The following is a 19,214-nucleotide window of genomic DNA, read 5'->3' on the forward strand; positions in this document are numbered from 1 at the left end:
CATACATTATATATATATATATATATATCTCATATACAGTAATATGTTATTTACATGTGATATGCATAACTCCTTCAGACCTAGATGTATTATAGTAAGACAAATTTATATAAAAGTAATTATATATATATATATATGACACAAAACAGCAGGAAACATATTTACTATAGAGATGACCCACACATCATGCAGGTGGGTAGATGGAGCTGGGGTTAGTTTAGTGAATAGCTGAGAGCATTTTCACTGGCTGTGCTTTTAAATACCTGGGTGAATGTTTAGGAGGATGGGAGAGTAGATAAATGAGGTTGACAGTCTATAAATAAATGTGTATATTAAATTACATTTTACATATTGAAACATTTATTCTAAGCGACGGTTTTCCTGAAAAAGGCTTCTTCATTTTTTCAGCGCACACCCAATCCATATTTAAACAGCAGATGTCCGCCACCACTATTATTAGTGCGAACAGTTGTACGATGATCTACCTATGTCAGCAGCTAAGACTTCATCAGATGAAAACAGAGAAATGACGACAGGTGTAAAAACCTACGACGGCACTTGTGCAAGTCCGCCACTAAACGGAAGAAGAGCACATATATAGAGAAACAGATGATGGATGCCCGGGGTTGGGTAAACACCCGCTGAGCTGCGGTATTAGTCCCGTGCCCATGCCTGATAGGAGTTGTCACCCAGTCACGAGCTTGTCTTTCAGGCTTCTGGGGCACGGTCAGGAATATCACCGCTCAGAGATTTATTGTAATAAAAGGAAAACATATGGCTGGATTTCCTCCCAGATGTGGGCAGACATGGGAGGGAAGAGCTAAGGTCACCCGGAGAAATAATTCACCTAAGGTGCACATTCTAGCTGCTTGCTTTTGGCATGATGACCATTAACACTTCATTTGCTGGTAAAAGCTATTGACTCTAATGCATTTTGTCAACCGTTGCTCCCACACAACCCTCATTCAAAGGGTTAAATCTGCACGCATAATGCTCTATAAGCAACAGATCTAATAAAGCCCACATAAGCCTGTTTTCATCTAATGCAAGAATAAGTGGTGTGGCTACCTAGGGAGCAGCTTTAAACATAACTCATATGCTTTACGTGTCATTTTCTACATGAAGCCAATGGAGAGCTAGATATACATTAATCTATTACATTACATTTTATTAATAGAGCCCCCTGCAGCTTCCACAGTTCTATTACAATAGGAAAATGAACAATTAATTCACAATGTATTAACAGTTCCAAACACATTAACACACCTTCACACATACTGGGACAGAAGGGGACGAGGGACCTGCGATTTCAAGCTTACAAACAATTAGCAATAATCTGAATGTGTATTTAAAGCCTGCAAAAACGCTTATTATATCAAGTCATTTTCCATCATTCGTCAGTAAAAACTATTTTCTGGGAATCTGCTTAGGGCTGCTGTTTAGAATGAAATACAGAAACAAATCAGTTGCTGAGACAGGAAAATTCACTTTAAAAGGGGAAGGCTTGCTGACCTGTGGTAGCTAAACGGTTACATACATCGACCTGTCAATCAAACCCCACATGGCCATTTCTAGCAAGAGGTTAAATAAACTAAAAAGCAGTGGATACTCCAGATTTTGCTCCCGAACAAATGTCTTCAGTGAAGGGGCACCCAAAGGCCCCCGGTAAGACGTTTTTAATTAATTTTATTCCTTTTTCTTAAACCTTTTCTGTTCTGATAATTACAACTTTTGGATTCTCCCAGTACACACAGTAAAGCAAAAGAAAAACACAATGCACTGCAAATAAATCAATCAATAAATATATTATCTGAATTGGTACCTCTATAATATATTATATTATATATTATAGTACATGTAATACTTTGATGTGTCAATTATACTGATATTTTTTGTTTTAATGCAACAAAAAATCTCCATAAAACAGATACAATCAACCAAAAAAAATCTAAGAAACATTATACAACAGAAAAAAAAATACTTCATATAAATAGCAAAACAAACAACAATTTAGGAACAAGCTGCAGCAATATGACCCACGTCAGCATTGTAGTAAAGTTGGGGCTGTATAGGCCATCGGGGGGTTGGCAGCGTTTTTCTTCAGTTTATTGGAACTGGAAGAAGCAGAAAATCCCAGAGTTTTTGGTCTATCCAAAGTTGGGATCGGGATAAAAAGCTTGAGCCGAGGACCTCCTGATGGAACTGATCTTCAGGGGACAGCTATAGAGGTTTTGCTACTCTGGTACGTTTTATTTTATCAAATGACAATAAAATCACAAATGTACATGTATCAGAAATAAAAACTGAATTTTTACATTTACATTTTAGGAGCAAGCTCTACTACGTTGCAGGATACCCAATGACACGTCTTTATGTACAGTTTAACCAAACATATGTATGTCACGCTAATCAGTATTCTTCCGATCACTTGCTGCAAACAATGGAAATTTCAGCAAGCACATACATTATGTCAAAAGGGTTAATAATAAAAGCGTAGCTACATCCATCAGTTTTATGGTTTGGTCACAGTTAGGCCATTCATGCAAATAAAAATCAAAAACAGGAACAAAACCAAGATCTTATGATACTTTATACCTTCATTTTCCTGTATAGAATGTATACATAATATTTTCGGTGACGTAATATTAAGTAATATATACATAATATTACGTCACTTGAAAGCTGCCACTGTGGACATCCTATCCGCCGATGTACAATGTAACAGCATAAACCCCACAGATCTCTGCTGTGATCTCAAGAGCTTTCTGGGGGATTCTGATGATACACATAGCTTGATCCAAAAAAAAAAAAAAAAAAAAGGCCCTCTAGATTGTAAGCTCCTTTGAGCAGAGCCCTCCTCACCTGTTGTTTCTGTAAGTCAAATTGTTATGTTATATATTACTTGTTATATCCTGTCTACCCATTGTACAGCGCTACGGAATATGATGACGCTATATAAATAATAATAATAAAAAAAAGTCCTGATTCCTGATTAGTGTGGGATAAGCAGGGAGGGAGACCGGTGTGAGAAGAGTAGAAAACAAAGTACAAGAACATAAACCTAAAAACAAAAGTACCCTGTAACATCATGACATCATCAGGAGTTCCCTTTAGTTAGGAAGAAGATCGGTAAAAAAAAGCAAACAAAATCCTGAAGTAATGAAAAAAATATAAAAAGTGAAAAAAAATCACTCGGAGTAAATATCTAAAAACAAAAAAAATATATAAAAAGAAAAATGGGTGCATTTAATTTTTCTTCAGCAGGTCCAGCCAGAGATCTTAAAACAAAATTAAGGGTGTATACGAAAAAAAAAGGCAGCCTTTTTTGCCATCAACCTTTTTTCAAAGCTTGGAGGAGGAAGAGCAGGAGGATAACCCTTTCAGAGCCACCGAAGGAATTTCCAAACTCAAGATAAGTAAATGAATAATCGTTTTCATTGGCATTCTCTGCACACAAATCATAACAGGCAAAAAATGGGTTACTTTACCCCTAATAGTTTTATTTGTAGGATTTCAGATTCGACTTGCTTCTGTTTTAGTTTTATAACAACATGAAACAGCCTTCAATAAATATCAATTTCTATATATTTAAAGGGACCCACCAGAGCACTCCGAAAATGACGGATTATTCTTGGCGCCTGAGCCCAAGGAAGGGAAGCTGAGGATAGTGAGAGCACTAGCTGTTAATTTGACTATTAGGGCATGATTAGGGTACAGGGTGCCCCAAACTAGTTGCTGGATCAGGGTTTATTCACCAAAGTTAGAGGTTGCAGTGATTTGTTTCAGGTTCACTATACATCATGAAGGGCCAGCTTCAGTGAGTTTCTGCAACAGGAAGAGCCTGGCTGGCCCTGTAGAATGTATAGTGAAGTCAGTTTCCTTACTTGTTATATTATACATTATACAGGGCCAGCTAAGCCTTTCATGGTCTGCCAGCGTTGGCCCTTTATAATGAAGAGTGAAGTGATCCTTCATTTAGCGAATAAACCCCTCTGCCTGTGTTGCAATATTTCACTACAAATACTCATGATACAGCGCCACAGAAGTGAAATAAGTTTGTTAAATGGGAGCTCATTTAATTCTCTAACTTACTGGAGGCATCAATCTGTAGTGAATTTAAGTCGACTTCTCCTGTATTTTGTCCAAAAGCGTGTCCCTGAACACGTGACACTAATACGAAATACAGAACTCGCAACCTAAAAAATATAAAATGCATGCACATTCAGATTCCCGGGAATAATGCCCACATTACATACACACGGAAATACTCGCACACCGGAACACACTGAGCTCACGCAATAACATAGCGCTCAAAGAAATGGCGTAAAAAGTGCATTTCTTTATCGCCTATGCATGTATACGTGTCATTAACCTCATGTCGTCCATTAACACTTTTATTGCTGGGAACCAGTGTAACGTATTCCACAGTCCTTCTGGCACACACTGGGTTACACGAGGCCAGCGATAGCAGAAGCCGGATGCTCTGAGTTCCGGCTGGGTGTGCGTCTGTTTATATGACGTAACATCCGGTTTACCATGAAGTAACACCCGGAAGTGCTGGCAGAATCACACGCTGCACTGGCAGGCAGGGGATGCGCCAGGAATCTTATGGGGTCCTGTGTAAGTGTGAGGGCGGGAGGGTCCTGCTGGCACCTCATTGCAGCCCGCGCATTTCAGCCACATACTGGCAACCAATTTATTTCCTCTAAGCTTAATACCTTACGTAGTGGGCAGCTGCTGGCGGGGAATGTTTGGGTGACTAGACAGGACATGACAGGCTTTATTAACACTACGCACTCCGTGTTCATGTACAGAGAGTATATGTTTTTAATCTGCTCCCAGGCTTTGTATGTGTGACTGCTGTCACAGGAGAAGCACATTAAAGCACTTATTATACGCATGACTTCCTCATACTGTCTCATGTCCACATACCGGTAATACTATGCGTTGGTTTGCATTAAGGGTCTAACACGTCATTAACATGAGACAGATTATTGCTGTGATGTCACCCATGTGGTATCCCCAGATGACTGTAATAACAGAAGCCAATGGATCCTGCATCCTGAAGCAGTCTCCTAGAGCTACAGCCTTGTGATGGATAACTTCTTATTGTGAAACGCTAATGAGAAGTTATGCTCGCAGTGATTTCATTCGCACTCACAATGGTAGAGCGCAGAAAGCACACTACGTTTTACATAAACAAAACGGGCTTTGTTGGTTCCAATAAATGTGCATTCAGTCACCGGCAGGTGTGTTTATTTAATCTCTGGTGACATTTTTACTGGATGACTTAACGTGGTTGAATGTTTATAGTATTGCGTTTGATTCAGAGCATTGTATATGGAAGCTGGTTGTGAATGGAGTGTGTGATGTATGTTTTCACGTGGCATTGGGTGGATAAACGCACTTTTCTGTTCTGAATTAACATTCTGCTTTAATATTCTATCAGTAAAAATTATGTTGGGGGAATGAAGGCAACCCCTGATGTGATTCTGTCCTTGATTATTATTGTTTTATATAGCGCCATATATATGGAATATATATTCCATAGTGCTGTATTTATTACGCATTAACATATTCCTCAGTGCTGTGCAATTTGTATATGGGATGGATCACAAATACATAACAAAGATACATTTACACATGCAGATACAATTGAGGGCCCTGCCTGTGAGCTTCCGATCTAGCCTTCTGACACTTTTCAACAAAGTTCAGGGTGAGAATGATAGGATTATGGGAATTCTGCTCACAAGCTTACATTGTAAGAATTTTTTTAATTTTGTGGTAAGAAGAACCAGATCCTAGTAAATAATGTCTTTGTCGCTAGCAAGTTTATCACAACTTTTTTTTTTTCTTTTTCAGGTTTAAACTGGAGCCAGAAACTTGAAGATCCCAAACATGTTGGAGTCCTACGTAACTCCGATCCTTATGAGCTATGTCAATCGTTACATCAAGAATTTGAAGCCTTCAGATCTGCAACTATCGCTCTGGGGAGGGGATGTGGTTCTCAGCAAACTTGAATTGAAACTGGATGTTCTTGAACAGGTATTCAACATTGTGCACTTGCTGTGGCGTTTCTGCTGTCAGTGTTCTCCAACTATTTCTTGGGGTGACCACATGTTACAGAGCTTCAAATTATTAAGGGAAGCTCCCCCCTTTGAAGAACTTTTACAGTTAAAGGGAACCCAATTCAGTGTGGGGTGCTGAAAATGTTAATTATAAGATGGTTTTGGTAAAAGAGGCATCTTGCAAGAAATCGTGGAAAAGGAGTATCTAGGGGTTTTGTTTTTTCCATGATGCCATGCTATGAAGCTCTGATCGCCATATTATACCCAAGCAAAATAGTCTCCACTGCAAATTGCAAAAGGGAAATTCAATTGCAGGTTCTGCCTTTATGAAATGCACTATACCGCAACGGTAAGAACATTCAATAAACCTTGTGACATTTTCAAAACTCTTGAGCCACAGCCAAATGTTGCAGTTCACGTAGCACCTACTGCTTAATTATAATTGTGATTCCCTTTTGCTCTTGTTTCCCCGTGCAACTCCTGTCAGTGGATCAATAACGTTTTGAAAAAGCACCACTGGTGATGATTGAATCCTCTTACTGATCATTCTTCTTTCTGGACGTGCATGTCTCGTGTTGTTCCTAACTGTCAATGAATCGTGGGGTTGTATTTTCTTATTGGGGTAAACTATGGTACAAACGCAACGTGTGTAGAAAGCTGTGTAGTTTTATTAATCATTGGTTTTGTTGTATATGGATAATGAACACTTTCAACTCAAACTCAGATTCTTGATATTTAGTCTGGAGATGCACCTACTCTTTCTTCCGTAACCATATGTCGAGATAATGCAAAATCAACAAATCCAGCAGGGATATTTGGGGCTGCTTTTTGTTTTGGAACATGGCTCAATTAAGGCATGCATTTATCAGGCTAATTTATTTAAAGGTACAGAAATATTAAAGTGGCACTAAACTTTATTTTGAACTTTTAAGAAAATTATTAAAAGTAAAGGTTCAATAATAATTCATTTAAGTGTTAAGTAGAAAAAGTCCACATACCTGCTGATGCTCACCTGAACTGCTCATGAGCAGTGTCTATAAACAAGGCAGCAGCAGGCAATTGAGAGCGCCGGAAGGTAGGTATAAGATGAGCTTCTATTAAACGTTTAAGGGAACAATTCTGCAGTCACTACTTGTAATAAGGAAAATAATATTAAGCGTTACTTTAAAGTTTTATTTTGTGATATAAAGTAACTGAAAAAGTGTATTTGATTGTTTTTAAGAACATCATTTTGTTTTATATTATCGATATTGTTCTATTGTCTGTTCATTAGATGTCTTGCATCTAATGCATCCGCGTTAACTTGCTCTTTAAAGGGAAGAAAAAACCCTCTAAACCTCTTTTTGAGTTCTTTCTCAAACAATTTTATGCTGAGGTCACTTGAGGAATGAGGGGCATACAGATCACAGTATATCAAAGTAGATGTTCTAATGTTTCCTGCAATATAGTGAAATTACATTTTTTATAGTAGATTGAATAGATAAGATCTAAACAGCAGAAAACATTCCATCATTAGAAGCAGTACCACATTTATGTCTCCCCCTTAGAACTACCGAGCAGTAGAGGTCCCGCTCTTCCTCCTCAGGTGGATCTTCTTCCTGCAGAGCCCTGGGGTATGAAGTCATATCTTGTGACTTTCGCCAGATTCTCTTCTCTTACATCTTAGTTGACAGATGCCTAAACGTTTCAAGATCCTATTATTAAGTCACCAGTCGTGCTGCTAATTGGACCAACAAACCACATGTTTTAACCATTCTCTGTATAGCTCACCAACAATATTCAGTCACCGAAAACAGAACTTTGATATGCGTTATCTCCCTCCCTTTCTGATGTAAAGAAATCTGTTAGGCCAGGAAAATACTTGCTGTGGGTCAATAAATAGAAAAACAGCTGCTAGCTAGTGTTGGAAAAAGATACTGGTTCGGTTGGTTTTCTGAAATTCTCTAGTATTTCTTACTTGGCTGATACACTTATTTGTTGTTTTTCTGACTAGTCTGTGACCAGATGTGATGATTCAAACAGTGTCTATATTGAAAATGTGTTCATCTTAATCATCATTGGAGCCCACCAGTCACTTCTGTAGTTGCGATCCCAATAAAGCATGTGTTAACTCTTTTGTGTGCACTTGCATTTTTGGTGGTTTGTCGGCAACATCAACGGGAAGTATTTAACCTAATCTTTTTCCCGTAAGTGCCACTTGTATTAGTCTGTATTCTAACATGTTCTAATTGATCTTCTGGTTTATTGTCTCTCGGAAAAAAAATATTGTAGGATAGAGTGAAGTGAATGGTTCTAAATTGTTTTCTTGATATATAAAAGGAGTTTTCTAGCGTGGAAGTTTGAGAGGGATATACACATCTAGAAGCTGTGGCTATCTGATTTATGAGATATCATCTAGTTGTTGCTTTGGTTGATGTAGTGTTAGCTGCTTAGTTTTTGTACAGTTACCAACGCTAGAGCAACTTGGTAGATAATACCCCAGATGTGTTTCTAGATGTGATTTATATCACTTGGAGTCAGCCTTTTCATAGTTCGTGTCCACCCATTTTACAAAATGGATTATAGCCTTACGATGACAGTAAACAGATTGTCCTGGAAATGACAGCAAAAAGGTTTGGGGATTGAACACTTAGCATAGTGAGCTGGAAGCAGTCTGAGATATCAGATTGTATTATTTTAGAGTGGGGTACACATTTAAACTTTTAAAATATTTCAGATAAGGTAGTAGACATAACATTTTTAATAAGGATTATTCTGTATCGAAGCCAAAGTAAATGTCTTTACAGTGAGCTGCTCACATTTCTCATTTTTTTAGACATGGGATATGTAGGAGCTGTTATACCTTAGTTTTAATTCATACTTAGCAGAAACAAATTAACCAGTTTAAAAGTACTGCAACAGAGATGCCATGAAAAGCCTGTATATAGAGCCAAATTAGCTCAGATCTGTTTCAAATTCTAGCTGTATAGTAATTATAGTGTGCAACATTTTTACTATGTAGTATTATATTGCTATTTTTCACTTTCTCAGGATCTATTGTTTACCTTTATTTAATTTTATTTATATATTTGTAACATACTCTATCTAAAACAGTTTCTGGACTTGGTTCCCCAGGACGTACTTGAAAATAAGGGAAATCTTAACGTATTCTTCCTGGTAAAACATAAATAAATAAGTGAAAAATATCACCCGTCTTATATACGAGATCATTTTATAATCTGACCTCAAATAGAGGTCTAACTATAAGACTAAGATCCAGATCCCCCGCAGCGCTGCAGGGGACCTGGATCCTCGTCTCTGGCCGCCAGTGGACGTCTGAGCGATGCGCGCAGACAACCTTCGCTGCTGCTGGCACTTCCTCTGGGGCGTCTATGACGGAGCGCCGGCGTCACATGAGTTTCCGGTACTCCATCATAGAAGCTACAGAGAGGGTTTTTCTGGACAGTGGATCATCTATCACTATATATTATCATGGGCAAGCCATGGCTGTAACTATACATTATTCTGGACCAAATTAGGCTTTTATGCAGGAGACACTTACTAAGGTGTCGCTTTGATAATGCACCATAATATGAGGAGGTTAAATAATTCAACTCTCCTGCGTACTCGCTCTCTAGTGAATTTGCTCTAATCTACAATTATTTTGCTATAAGGACATATGGTTTAATAAAGTGTACCGTCAGATATTGAATTATTTCTCACTTTGAAAACATGCAGCCTTGAAACAATTCTAATTGATATATTTTTTCTTTGTTTAAAAACAAATAACAGGAACTGAAGTTACCGTTTATGTTTCTGAGTGGACACATACACGAGCTCCGGATTCATGTACCATGGACAAAACTCGGCTCGGAGTCTGTAGTCATAACTATTAATACTATGGAATGCATCCTGAAACTGAAAGATGGTGGACAGGTAAGGAGCAATATTAGCTGGCATTTAAGAGATGTCTGGTAAATGTAAGCCTGGGGCGATGGTTCAGTTATACAGAGCTCTAAAATGCAGTTGGCAGTTAACACGCTCGGTGATCACTAATCAGCCCTGTGCAGCACATTAACTGTAAATCACATGTGAGGAGCACAGAAAGGATATAACCAGGGCTTGTGATGCTCTAGACATAAACTTCTTCTAGTAGTCTAAATCTTCAGATAGTGGCATTTGCCCTCCACCCTCTTTGCCAGCCCATCCCTTCTGGCTTTCACTTTATGTTTGTTTACATACAAATTATTGCATTAATATAACTCCATTAGCTGTAACAAACACAAGGGACATATAGCAGTATATATGAGTGTAGTTCAGATTTTGTAGGTTAATCCAAAAAGGATAAGCACTCCATGCTACATTTTTTTTTTTTGCTACATTTTTTTTTTAAATATTTGTATGTAACTGGTTTTTAATGGGACATGTACTTTCATCCAGAAATTCATATTTTTTTTAAGTAGTTTACAAAAAAAAAAAAAGAAAAATAGAGCAAGCCCTTTAAGTGAACATCGTTTCAGAAACTTGGTTGAACTATATTCTGTGGCATGACTTTTGAATGGCCAAGAAGATTACCACTGGAACATGACCTAACTGGAAATCCATCTTTGTGTGTTCTCTTGGCAAAATGGTACTTGGAAAATAGATCAATATTTTCATTGTTCAGAGGTATTCTGAGGTCATATTGTACGGTTTCCATGGCTTGGGTTTGTCATTCCTGTACCAAGTTGCCAAATTGTGTATGGTGATGTGGAGCAAAGAGATCTGTGGCAAAACACGAGGCCAGGGCTCCGCTGTAAGGAGCAAGAGTATTTTGTGTAAAGGCAAGTATCTTTTGATATAAAACTTTGTGCATGGAGGGAACAGGAGATATATTTTGTCACCTTAAAGGTTCTAAGGAATGCTTAATTAGCTATTTCAATAGAGGAGAAAATGAAAACCTACCCAGTAACCTTTTAGTGGGACAGATGCTGCTAGCCCTTTCTTTTTAAAGGGAAAGTCACGTTGAAAATGACTTTAAAGTCCCTGCGGCATCCTGTTGCACTACAGGGTGTTTTTTTTCCATTCACATCAGTGACCTGCTGCCCAAACCCGTTCAGGTGCCTAGAATGCGTATGATAAGGACAATTAGGAGCAGCAATAGAAATCATTGGAAACATCCCGTGTAAAATAAAAAAAATAATGAAAAATAGGGAAAATCAACAATGGGGCACATTTATTTTTCATTTTTCCCTATATGTTCATGCGCCCCATTGTTGATGTACTGATTTCCTGAGCATTTTTGAGGAGTGTTGATTGGGAGCTGCAGTATGTGTAGGGGAAGTATTTTTACTATTTTTACTTTTTCACGTGATTGGTGACTCTTTTCTTTTTATTAAACATCCCGTGTAAACCATCCATTGCCGTTGGAAATAACGGCATTGAGATGACTCCTGATCCTCCATTCAGGAAGGCTCTAGAAACTCTACTAATTTCTGTGGACAAAGGGCATCGTTAATGCCCAAAATAAGGAAAGGAAACATGACTGTTCCTTTAAACATGCAGAACAAGGTCACGTGTTCTTATCAAACCTTTTTACATTTTTTGGCAAGGTACACACTAGTTTAATGCACCCCGTTATCCACTTCAATGTTATGCATTGTTATACATTTTGCTCAATTTATTATTTTTAATTATCATGTTTACTTTGCTGCTAACTACTGATTAAACATTTCATGGTTCTTATGTACTAAAAATCGTATCTCTAGTTGTGTGGCTTTGTATCTGAAGAGCTGTCCTGCAGAGGTTTGTAACAAATACAGTCTAGGTTATGTAAGATATTATTTTATGCTGCTCGCTACATATAAGAAAGCAAAAAAGTTTCATAAAAACAAAATATCTCATTCTATAGAAAGTAAAATAGGAAAACATGATTTCCAGTGATTACACATGAAGGCCCTTAAGCCTGTATAATGGATACAGAGAAACCTTGCCAAAAATAACCAGTGTGTGTAATATAGTAACCCAATTAGATTGTAACACATACAGAGTACAGTTAAAATATGTTATTGAATGGAGAATGTGGCTTGTGGTGCAATTATAAGATATCCTATACCTGTTCATGGTATAAGAACGTTGAATGTTATGATTTTTTTTATCGTTCATATGTCTCCCGAGTGTGGGGCTTTTGGAGCTCTCGGTTAGCAATTATTTGGTGGTATGTACAAATTTTAATGGTCTGGAGGCTAACCTCTGGATATAAGCCATTTTCTGTAATGCAGATGGATGTATTCTGCGTCGCATCTATGTGGGGCCCAGAAGCTCTCTAAAGCCGAGTTATGAACTAGCAATGAAAGTATTACTCACCTCAACGACTTTCCTCAGGTTTAAGGTAGTAAAGGTTAGCCAAAGTGGAGAATGTATTCTGTGTGTTATTGCAGTGGGATGCTGCATAGCGTGTAGCATATATACAACAGGGGTAATCAGATACTGAGCACCGGCGACTGCTGGTACAGCCTTCCCTAAAACTTTCACCAACACATATATACGCGTATAATTTACAAGACGGGATACGCTGTTAATAGATCCTTTGTATAACGAAACTGTGCGTCGGGTCACATGAAATGAATGGTAGTAGTTAAAATGCTAATATTTTACGCGTTTTGTGCATCTGAAATCAGCATCATCACCCTGGATGTGAGTTATAGTCCACAGAGAAGGTCTTCGGTCCATTTAAAAAAAAAAAAAAAAATACTTTCTTTATATTGCATTTTTTTTTTTTAGGTGGGGGCACCTGTGCCAAATACTAATGCCTGCATTTTAGCAGGGATCAGTTTTTTTTCTTACCAAATGCCACAATAGATCAGCTGGCATAATGCTGTCCCTTTAATGTACATACGTCTCCCTGCCCCATGTTTCCATCCTACTTTAGGAATAATCAGATAATAATCCCTTTTAAACAAAGCCTCTGCATTTAACGGTAAATACAAAGCTTTCGTCTTCAACCAATGCCTTGCTCGTACAGTTAAACATACAATAGTTTTGCTGTAGGGAACTGATCAGCAGCCCTCCTATGTTACAGAAAAGAAGAGCAGACTCTTTTGTGCCCCTACATCTTATATATGTGGCTGGCATCCTGGGCCCACTATTATAACCTCATATCACATATGTACGTGTCACTGAAAGCAGAGGCGTATCTAGGGTATGGCACCTATGGCTCATGCCATAGGCGCCATTTAAAGGGGGCGCCAGTGAGCGGCTTTCAAACGCCGTCGTTTTTTTTTGTTTTTTTTTTGATGCGGAGGATAGAGAGGGGCGTCTAGCAACCGCTCGGCTTCACTGCTGGGCGCCGAAATATGACGTCATATTACGGCTCTCAGCAGTGAAGCAGCGGGCACCAGCGAGCGGTGCAGGATGACAGCAGCATCGTGCTCCCGTCGCTGGACTTCAAGGTGAGAGAACTACGGGGGGGAGGGTATATAGTGGCTAGGGGGGGAGAGGGTATATAGTGGCTAGGGGGGGAGAGGGTATATAGTGGCTAGGGGGGGAGAGGGTATATAGAGGCTAGGGGGGGAGAGGGTATATAGAGGCTAGGGGGGGGAGAGGGTATATAGAGGCTAGGGGGGGAGAGGGTATATAGAGGCTAGGGGGGGAGAGGGTATATAGTGGCTAGGGGGGGAGAGGGTATATAGTGGCTAGGGGGGGAGAGGGTATATAGTGGCTAGGGGCGGGAGGGTAGGTATATAGTGGCTAGGGGCGGGAGAGGGTATATAGAGGCTGGGGGGGGAGAGGGTATATAGAGGCTAGGGGGGGGAGAGGGTATATAGTGGCTAGGGGGGGAGAGGGTATATAGTGGCTAGGGGGGGAGGGTATATAGTGGCTAGGGGGGGAGAGGGTATATAGTGGCTAGGGGGGTATATAGTGGCTAGGGGGAGGGTATATAGTGGCTGGGGGGGAGAGGGTATATAGTGGCTAGGGGGGGAGGGTATATAGTGGCTGGGGGGGTATATAGTGGCTAGGGGGGAGAGGGTATATAGTGGCTGGGGGGTATATAGTGGCTAGGGGGGGAGAGGGTATATAGTGGCTAGGGGGGAGGGTATATAGTGGCTAGGGGGGGAGAGGGTATATAGTGGCTGGGGGGGTATATAGTGGCTGGGGGGGTATATAGTGGCTGGGGGGGTATATAGTGGCTGGGGGGGAGAGGGTATATAGTGGCTAGGGGGGGAGAGGGTATATAGTGGCTGGGGGGGAGAGGGTATATAGTGGCTAGGGGGGGAGAGGGTATATAGTGGCTAGGGGGGGAGAGGGTATATAGTGGCTAGGGGGGAGGGTATATAGTGGCTAGGGGGGAGAGGGTATATAGTGGCTGAGGGGAGAGGGTATATAGTGGCTGGGGGGGAGAGGGTATATAGTGGCAAGGGGGGGAGAGGGTATATAGTGGCTAGGGGGGGGAGAGGGTATATAGTGGCTAGGGGGGGGAGAGGGTATATAGTGGCTGGGGGGGTATATAGTGGCTAGGGGGGGAGAGGGTATATAGTGGCTAGGGGGGAGGGTATATAGTGGCTAGGGGGGGAGGGTATATAGTGGCTGGGGGGGTATATAGTGGCTGGGGGGGAGAGGGTATATAGTGGCTAGGGGGGGAGAGGGTATATAGTGGCTAGGGGGGAGAGGGTATATAGTGGCTAGGGGGGGAGGGTATATAGTGGCTAGAGGGGGAGGGTATATAGTGGCTGGGGGGGAGAGGGTATATAGTGGCTGGGGGGGTATATAGTGGCTAGGGGGGGAGAGGGTATATAGTGGCTAGGGGGGGAGAGGGTATATAGTGGCTAGGGGGGGAGAGGGTATATAGTGGCTAGGGGGGGAGAGGGTATATAGTGGCTAGGGGGGAGAGGGTATATAGTGGCTAGGGGGGAGAGGGTATATAGTGGGGGAGGGAGAGGGGGGTAGAAAGTGATAGGGGAGGGAGAGGGGGGTAGAAAGTGATAGGGGAGGGAGAGGGGGGTAGAAAGTGATAGGGGAGGGAGAGGGGGGTAGAAAGTGATAGGGGAGGGAGAGGGGGTAGAAAGTGATAAGGGAGGAAGAGAGGGGTAGAAAGTGATAAGGGAGGGAGAGGGGGTAGATATAAGTAAAGAGTGTGCATTAATGTGTGGATGCATTGAGTGAATGAGGGAGCGCATGAGTTAATGTGTGGATGAGTTGTCTGAATTAAAGTGTGAATTAGTGAGTGACTGTAAATGTGTTTGTGTGTATCATAGATGTATAATTGTGGAAGGGCAAAGATGGCACTAGCAGGAGGTTTGAGCCTTGGGGACCAAGATGGCACAGGCAGGGTGTATATGGGACAAAGATGGCACAGGCCGCACTGTTTGGGGACAAAGTTGACTTGTGCTGGGCTATTTGGGGACAAAGATTGCAAATCTAATGTGTGTTATCTGGGTGCTGGTCAGGTTCTATGCGGGCAGTGTGGACGCCAGGGCTGGCTTTGGGGTGTGCAACCTGTGATCTATGCCTGTAATTTATGGGTTTTTAAATATACCTTTAATGCCGTGTTTTTATGTGAATTCCAATTGATCTTTACCTGCAAAGCTGGGTTTGTGTTATTCTGTAGATCCATATGTGCTATGCTATGCTTCCATACATTATTTATGTGTACCTGCAAATACAGGGTTCATATGTCTTATTCAGTTGATTAATACCTGCAATGCTGTTTCCATGTATTTATTTGATCTATACCTGTGATGCTACGTTTCATATATTATTATTGTATACCTGCAAATACAGGATTTGTATGTCTGATTCTGTTTATTTGATATATACCTTCAGTGCTGAGATCACAAGTGAATTTCAATTGATATGGGTTTGTGTGTTGATCTATACCTGCTATCGGCAGCAGGGACTAATATTTATATATATATATATGGGCAGCAGGGGCTAGTAAATGGGTTTTAGATATTTGGACAGGGGTGCAATTTCAGTGCTTGCCATAGGCGCTATTTTCAGTAGATACGCCTCTGACTGAAAGAGTTAAATCTGTGTCCAATAGCAGCACACATGTTGGGCATTACTCTTCTAGAACTTTAGGCAACAAGTGTGTACACCTACACAAGTCTCTCCCTCTTCTGGTATGTTTTGCTTATCCTTCCTTCCCTCCCTAACTACAGAACCCCGATAGATATTATGATGTCCTGGAATTTTTAAAGAAGCTGTTGATCTACGCCGCATGACCTAGATCTTGCCTTATACAAAATACGTAATGTGGAAAAGGGCAGGGACTGACTTAATTAGGTGTCTGTAGTCATTTCTCATTCATTTTTATTCCTCACCTTCGCTTGACCTTTTAAATTATTTTGCACGGTGGCATGTAAAATATTCCTGTTAAATCTTGTGGGTAACAGAACATGTTCTTAATTGTGTTCGTTGCTTAAACCTAAATGCTTGTGTGCTTTTTTAGTGTTTGCTCTTTGATACACCCAGAATAGAGTGGGGTAAAGTGTGTGTGTGTGTGTGTGTGTGTGTGTATATATATATATATATATTATATTCTAAAAAAAACAAAACTCCCTAAAACACTGGTGACACGCCGTCCAAACTATCCTGAAACCTGAAGATTATTTTTGCATAAATTCCTGTTTTTATTTTTTTTACATTATATTTTTTCTTTGAAGATTTCTGCAGATATGGGAACAAGGTTTTTCCCAAAACAACTTCCATAGAGCCAGAGAATTTTTTTTTTTTGCTCAACCGTATTATCGAAATGCTTCTTTAGTAGAGATTATCGCACATCTCTTAGGAATAAACCTTCTACATTTCTACATATATATCCAAGTTTTCCCTTTACCAATCTCAAGCTGTTTTCCAAATAGTAAATAACAAAAAATATATGTACATGTATAATATATATATATATATATATATATATATATACTGTATATGTAATGTTTTTAATCTTAATATTTGGAGAAAAAAATAGTCTTGAAAAATTTAGATCAGTCGTCGTGATTCCAAAAATTAAGAATTTTCCGATGAATGGGAAACCTTCTAGATTGTGTTGTGACAGCTGTAGCAGACTTATGTACGATGACAACTGTCGGGGAGAGTTCCATGTTGGAAAATGATGATGTCTGTGGGTCATGGGTTGGGTAAAATAATAACATCCCTAAACATTGCAGAATTGAGTAACCTGTTAGCAGGTAGTCGGTTAGTCACCACTTTATACCATGAACACCCCAAAATGCACATTTGGATTGTAATAACATTTAGCTGGAAAACGTAATATTCTTTTAGAATTTAATTGCACAGAAAATTTGTCATATGTAGACCTGAATAAAATAACGTTGGTTTCTTTCTTAACTAGCCTAGTTTGTTTTCCGCCTATACCCTCTGATCTGTTTTCTACAGAGTTTATGGCTTGTTTACTGTTTCTGAGAACATATATTAAAGGACTCGTTTTTTCCTGTCCTGAAGTTATCGCCCCACGGTCCAGAACTGCACGTTAACATGGCTGCCCAATGCTATACACATAAAGTTGGTTCCTAACACACACATATATTGGTTAATATAAACACCATTACCTGACCTATAAATCATACTGCTTAGGAAAGACTACAACACAGCAAGCAACATCTTTGCATGAAAAGTGGACCCTTAGGGAGTTTACATACCGAGGGACCAGGATAAGCGTGAAAAGGAAAGTAATGAACATAAGACATTGGAAGCCTTGACAGCGTTCACATAAATATAATTTTTGTGGATTATTTCACTGGAACGCCATTTTCCTAATGTGAGAGAGCCGGAGTGGCAAGAATTGGAACAGTGGGGTTGTTGGGTAATGGACGGAACTGTAAAACACCAAAAGAACAAAAACTCTGATGCTCCAAGCCAATTAAAATTAAATATTTACAGAAAACTGAATAAGCAGAATTCTACACGTGGACAATGTATAATCGCTGGACTGTGTAAGATTTGGTCTGGAATAAATGTTTTGTTTAAATTATAAGGGCCCTCTTGTTACCCTTCTTAACTCCGGCTTCTCCTGTGAACAGGGCCGGACTGGGGAAGACCAGGCAGCTCTGGCTCTTTAAGGCAGGAGGCCGCCACTGGTTATGAGCATATATGTTGTTATGCTCATGTGTGGCCAGGCACCCAATCGCACGCTGGACCGGTAGATCGGCTGCGTATTGAGCTTGGTACCGGCCATTCCCTTCGTTTGCCAGCCTGGCCCTGGTTCTATCAGTGTCCCATTTCTACTCCGCTGGCCAAACATCCATGAATTGGTTTGACCCGTACAATGTTCATAAGATTTTTCGTGTGTGATCTGTTGCAGTGGCATGTACTGATGTACAGCGTCTGCTTAGTTTCCTTGGTGAATGCTAATAACTCTTCGGGGATTTATAAGTGTAATGCTATTCTATGTGTTCTGAAGCTCACTTCTCTGTTGACAGGTCTGTCTGTCTCAGGACACATTGGCTTTATGTCAGTGTAACGCTTTTCACACATTTCTTTCAAGCTATTTTTTGGTGAACACTCAGAACTTGTTGTTCGCGATTTCCAAACTGAATTAAAGCATAATTCAGCTTCTTTATAGATAATCACGCTCGTAAATACTGTAACCTTTTTTTGGTATTATCGCACATTTAGCAGAGTAAAGGTTCACACAATTCCTAGGTGGCTAGTAAATTATGTTACTAGAGCAATTATAATATAATAGAAACTTACGGAGTGATGCTTGTTTAGGTTGGATAAAACGTTGGAAGATTTTGTGCCAAGATGTGTTAATGTCGAATAAAATTTCAAACTGATAAAATAGTTTTCTGGCGATTAAGTGATTTGAAGTGTCTCCTGAGAAATGAATATACGGTGTGTGTTTTTTGTAGTAATGGGCATATTTCTGCGTGTTGACAGTATCTTGGCATCTACCGTGTTTTTTAAATTTGTTATGATCAGGTAATACCAAAAGCCGATTTCTGGTGCTACATTATCTAGGTGGGAAAGCAATCAATAATGATATTTTTTTTTTTGTTTGATTTAAAAAAATAAAAATAAATGATGTACTGATTTCTGCATTAAAGCGTAATGGAACAGCCTTGAATTTCAACCCCATTGTACAACACTACAGAATTTGATGGCGTTATATAAAACAATAAATAATAATAATGAGGCAGTGGTTACCCCCACTCCGTTCACGCCGAA

The 19,214-nt window shown here is 39.9% G+C and overlaps 1 protein-coding gene across 1 annotated transcript in view; it reads left to right on the forward strand.

Moving 5' to 3' along the window:
- The first annotated feature begins 5,898 nt into the window (after positions 1 to 5,898).
- LOC149305589 (intermembrane lipid transfer protein VPS13B-like) overlaps positions 5,899 to 19,214 on the forward strand; it is a 383,703-nt gene continuing 370,387 nt past the window's right edge. The window contains exons 1-2 of the mRNA XM_089477585.1: positions 5,899 to 6,045; positions 9,840 to 9,983. Of these exons, the coding sequence (XP_089333711.1) occupies positions 5,899 to 6,045; positions 9,840 to 9,983 (291 nt within the window). The remainder of the gene's footprint in view (positions 6,046 to 9,839; positions 9,984 to 19,214) is intronic.

Source organism: Sceloporus occidentalis, unplaced genomic scaffold, assembly GCF_023333645.1.
Source record: "Sceloporus occidentalis isolate IW3139 unplaced genomic scaffold, rSceOcc1.0.p SCAF_11, whole genome shotgun sequence".
In the NCBI taxonomy this organism is placed as follows: domain Eukaryota; kingdom Metazoa; phylum Chordata; class Lepidosauria; order Squamata; family Phrynosomatidae; genus Sceloporus; species Sceloporus occidentalis.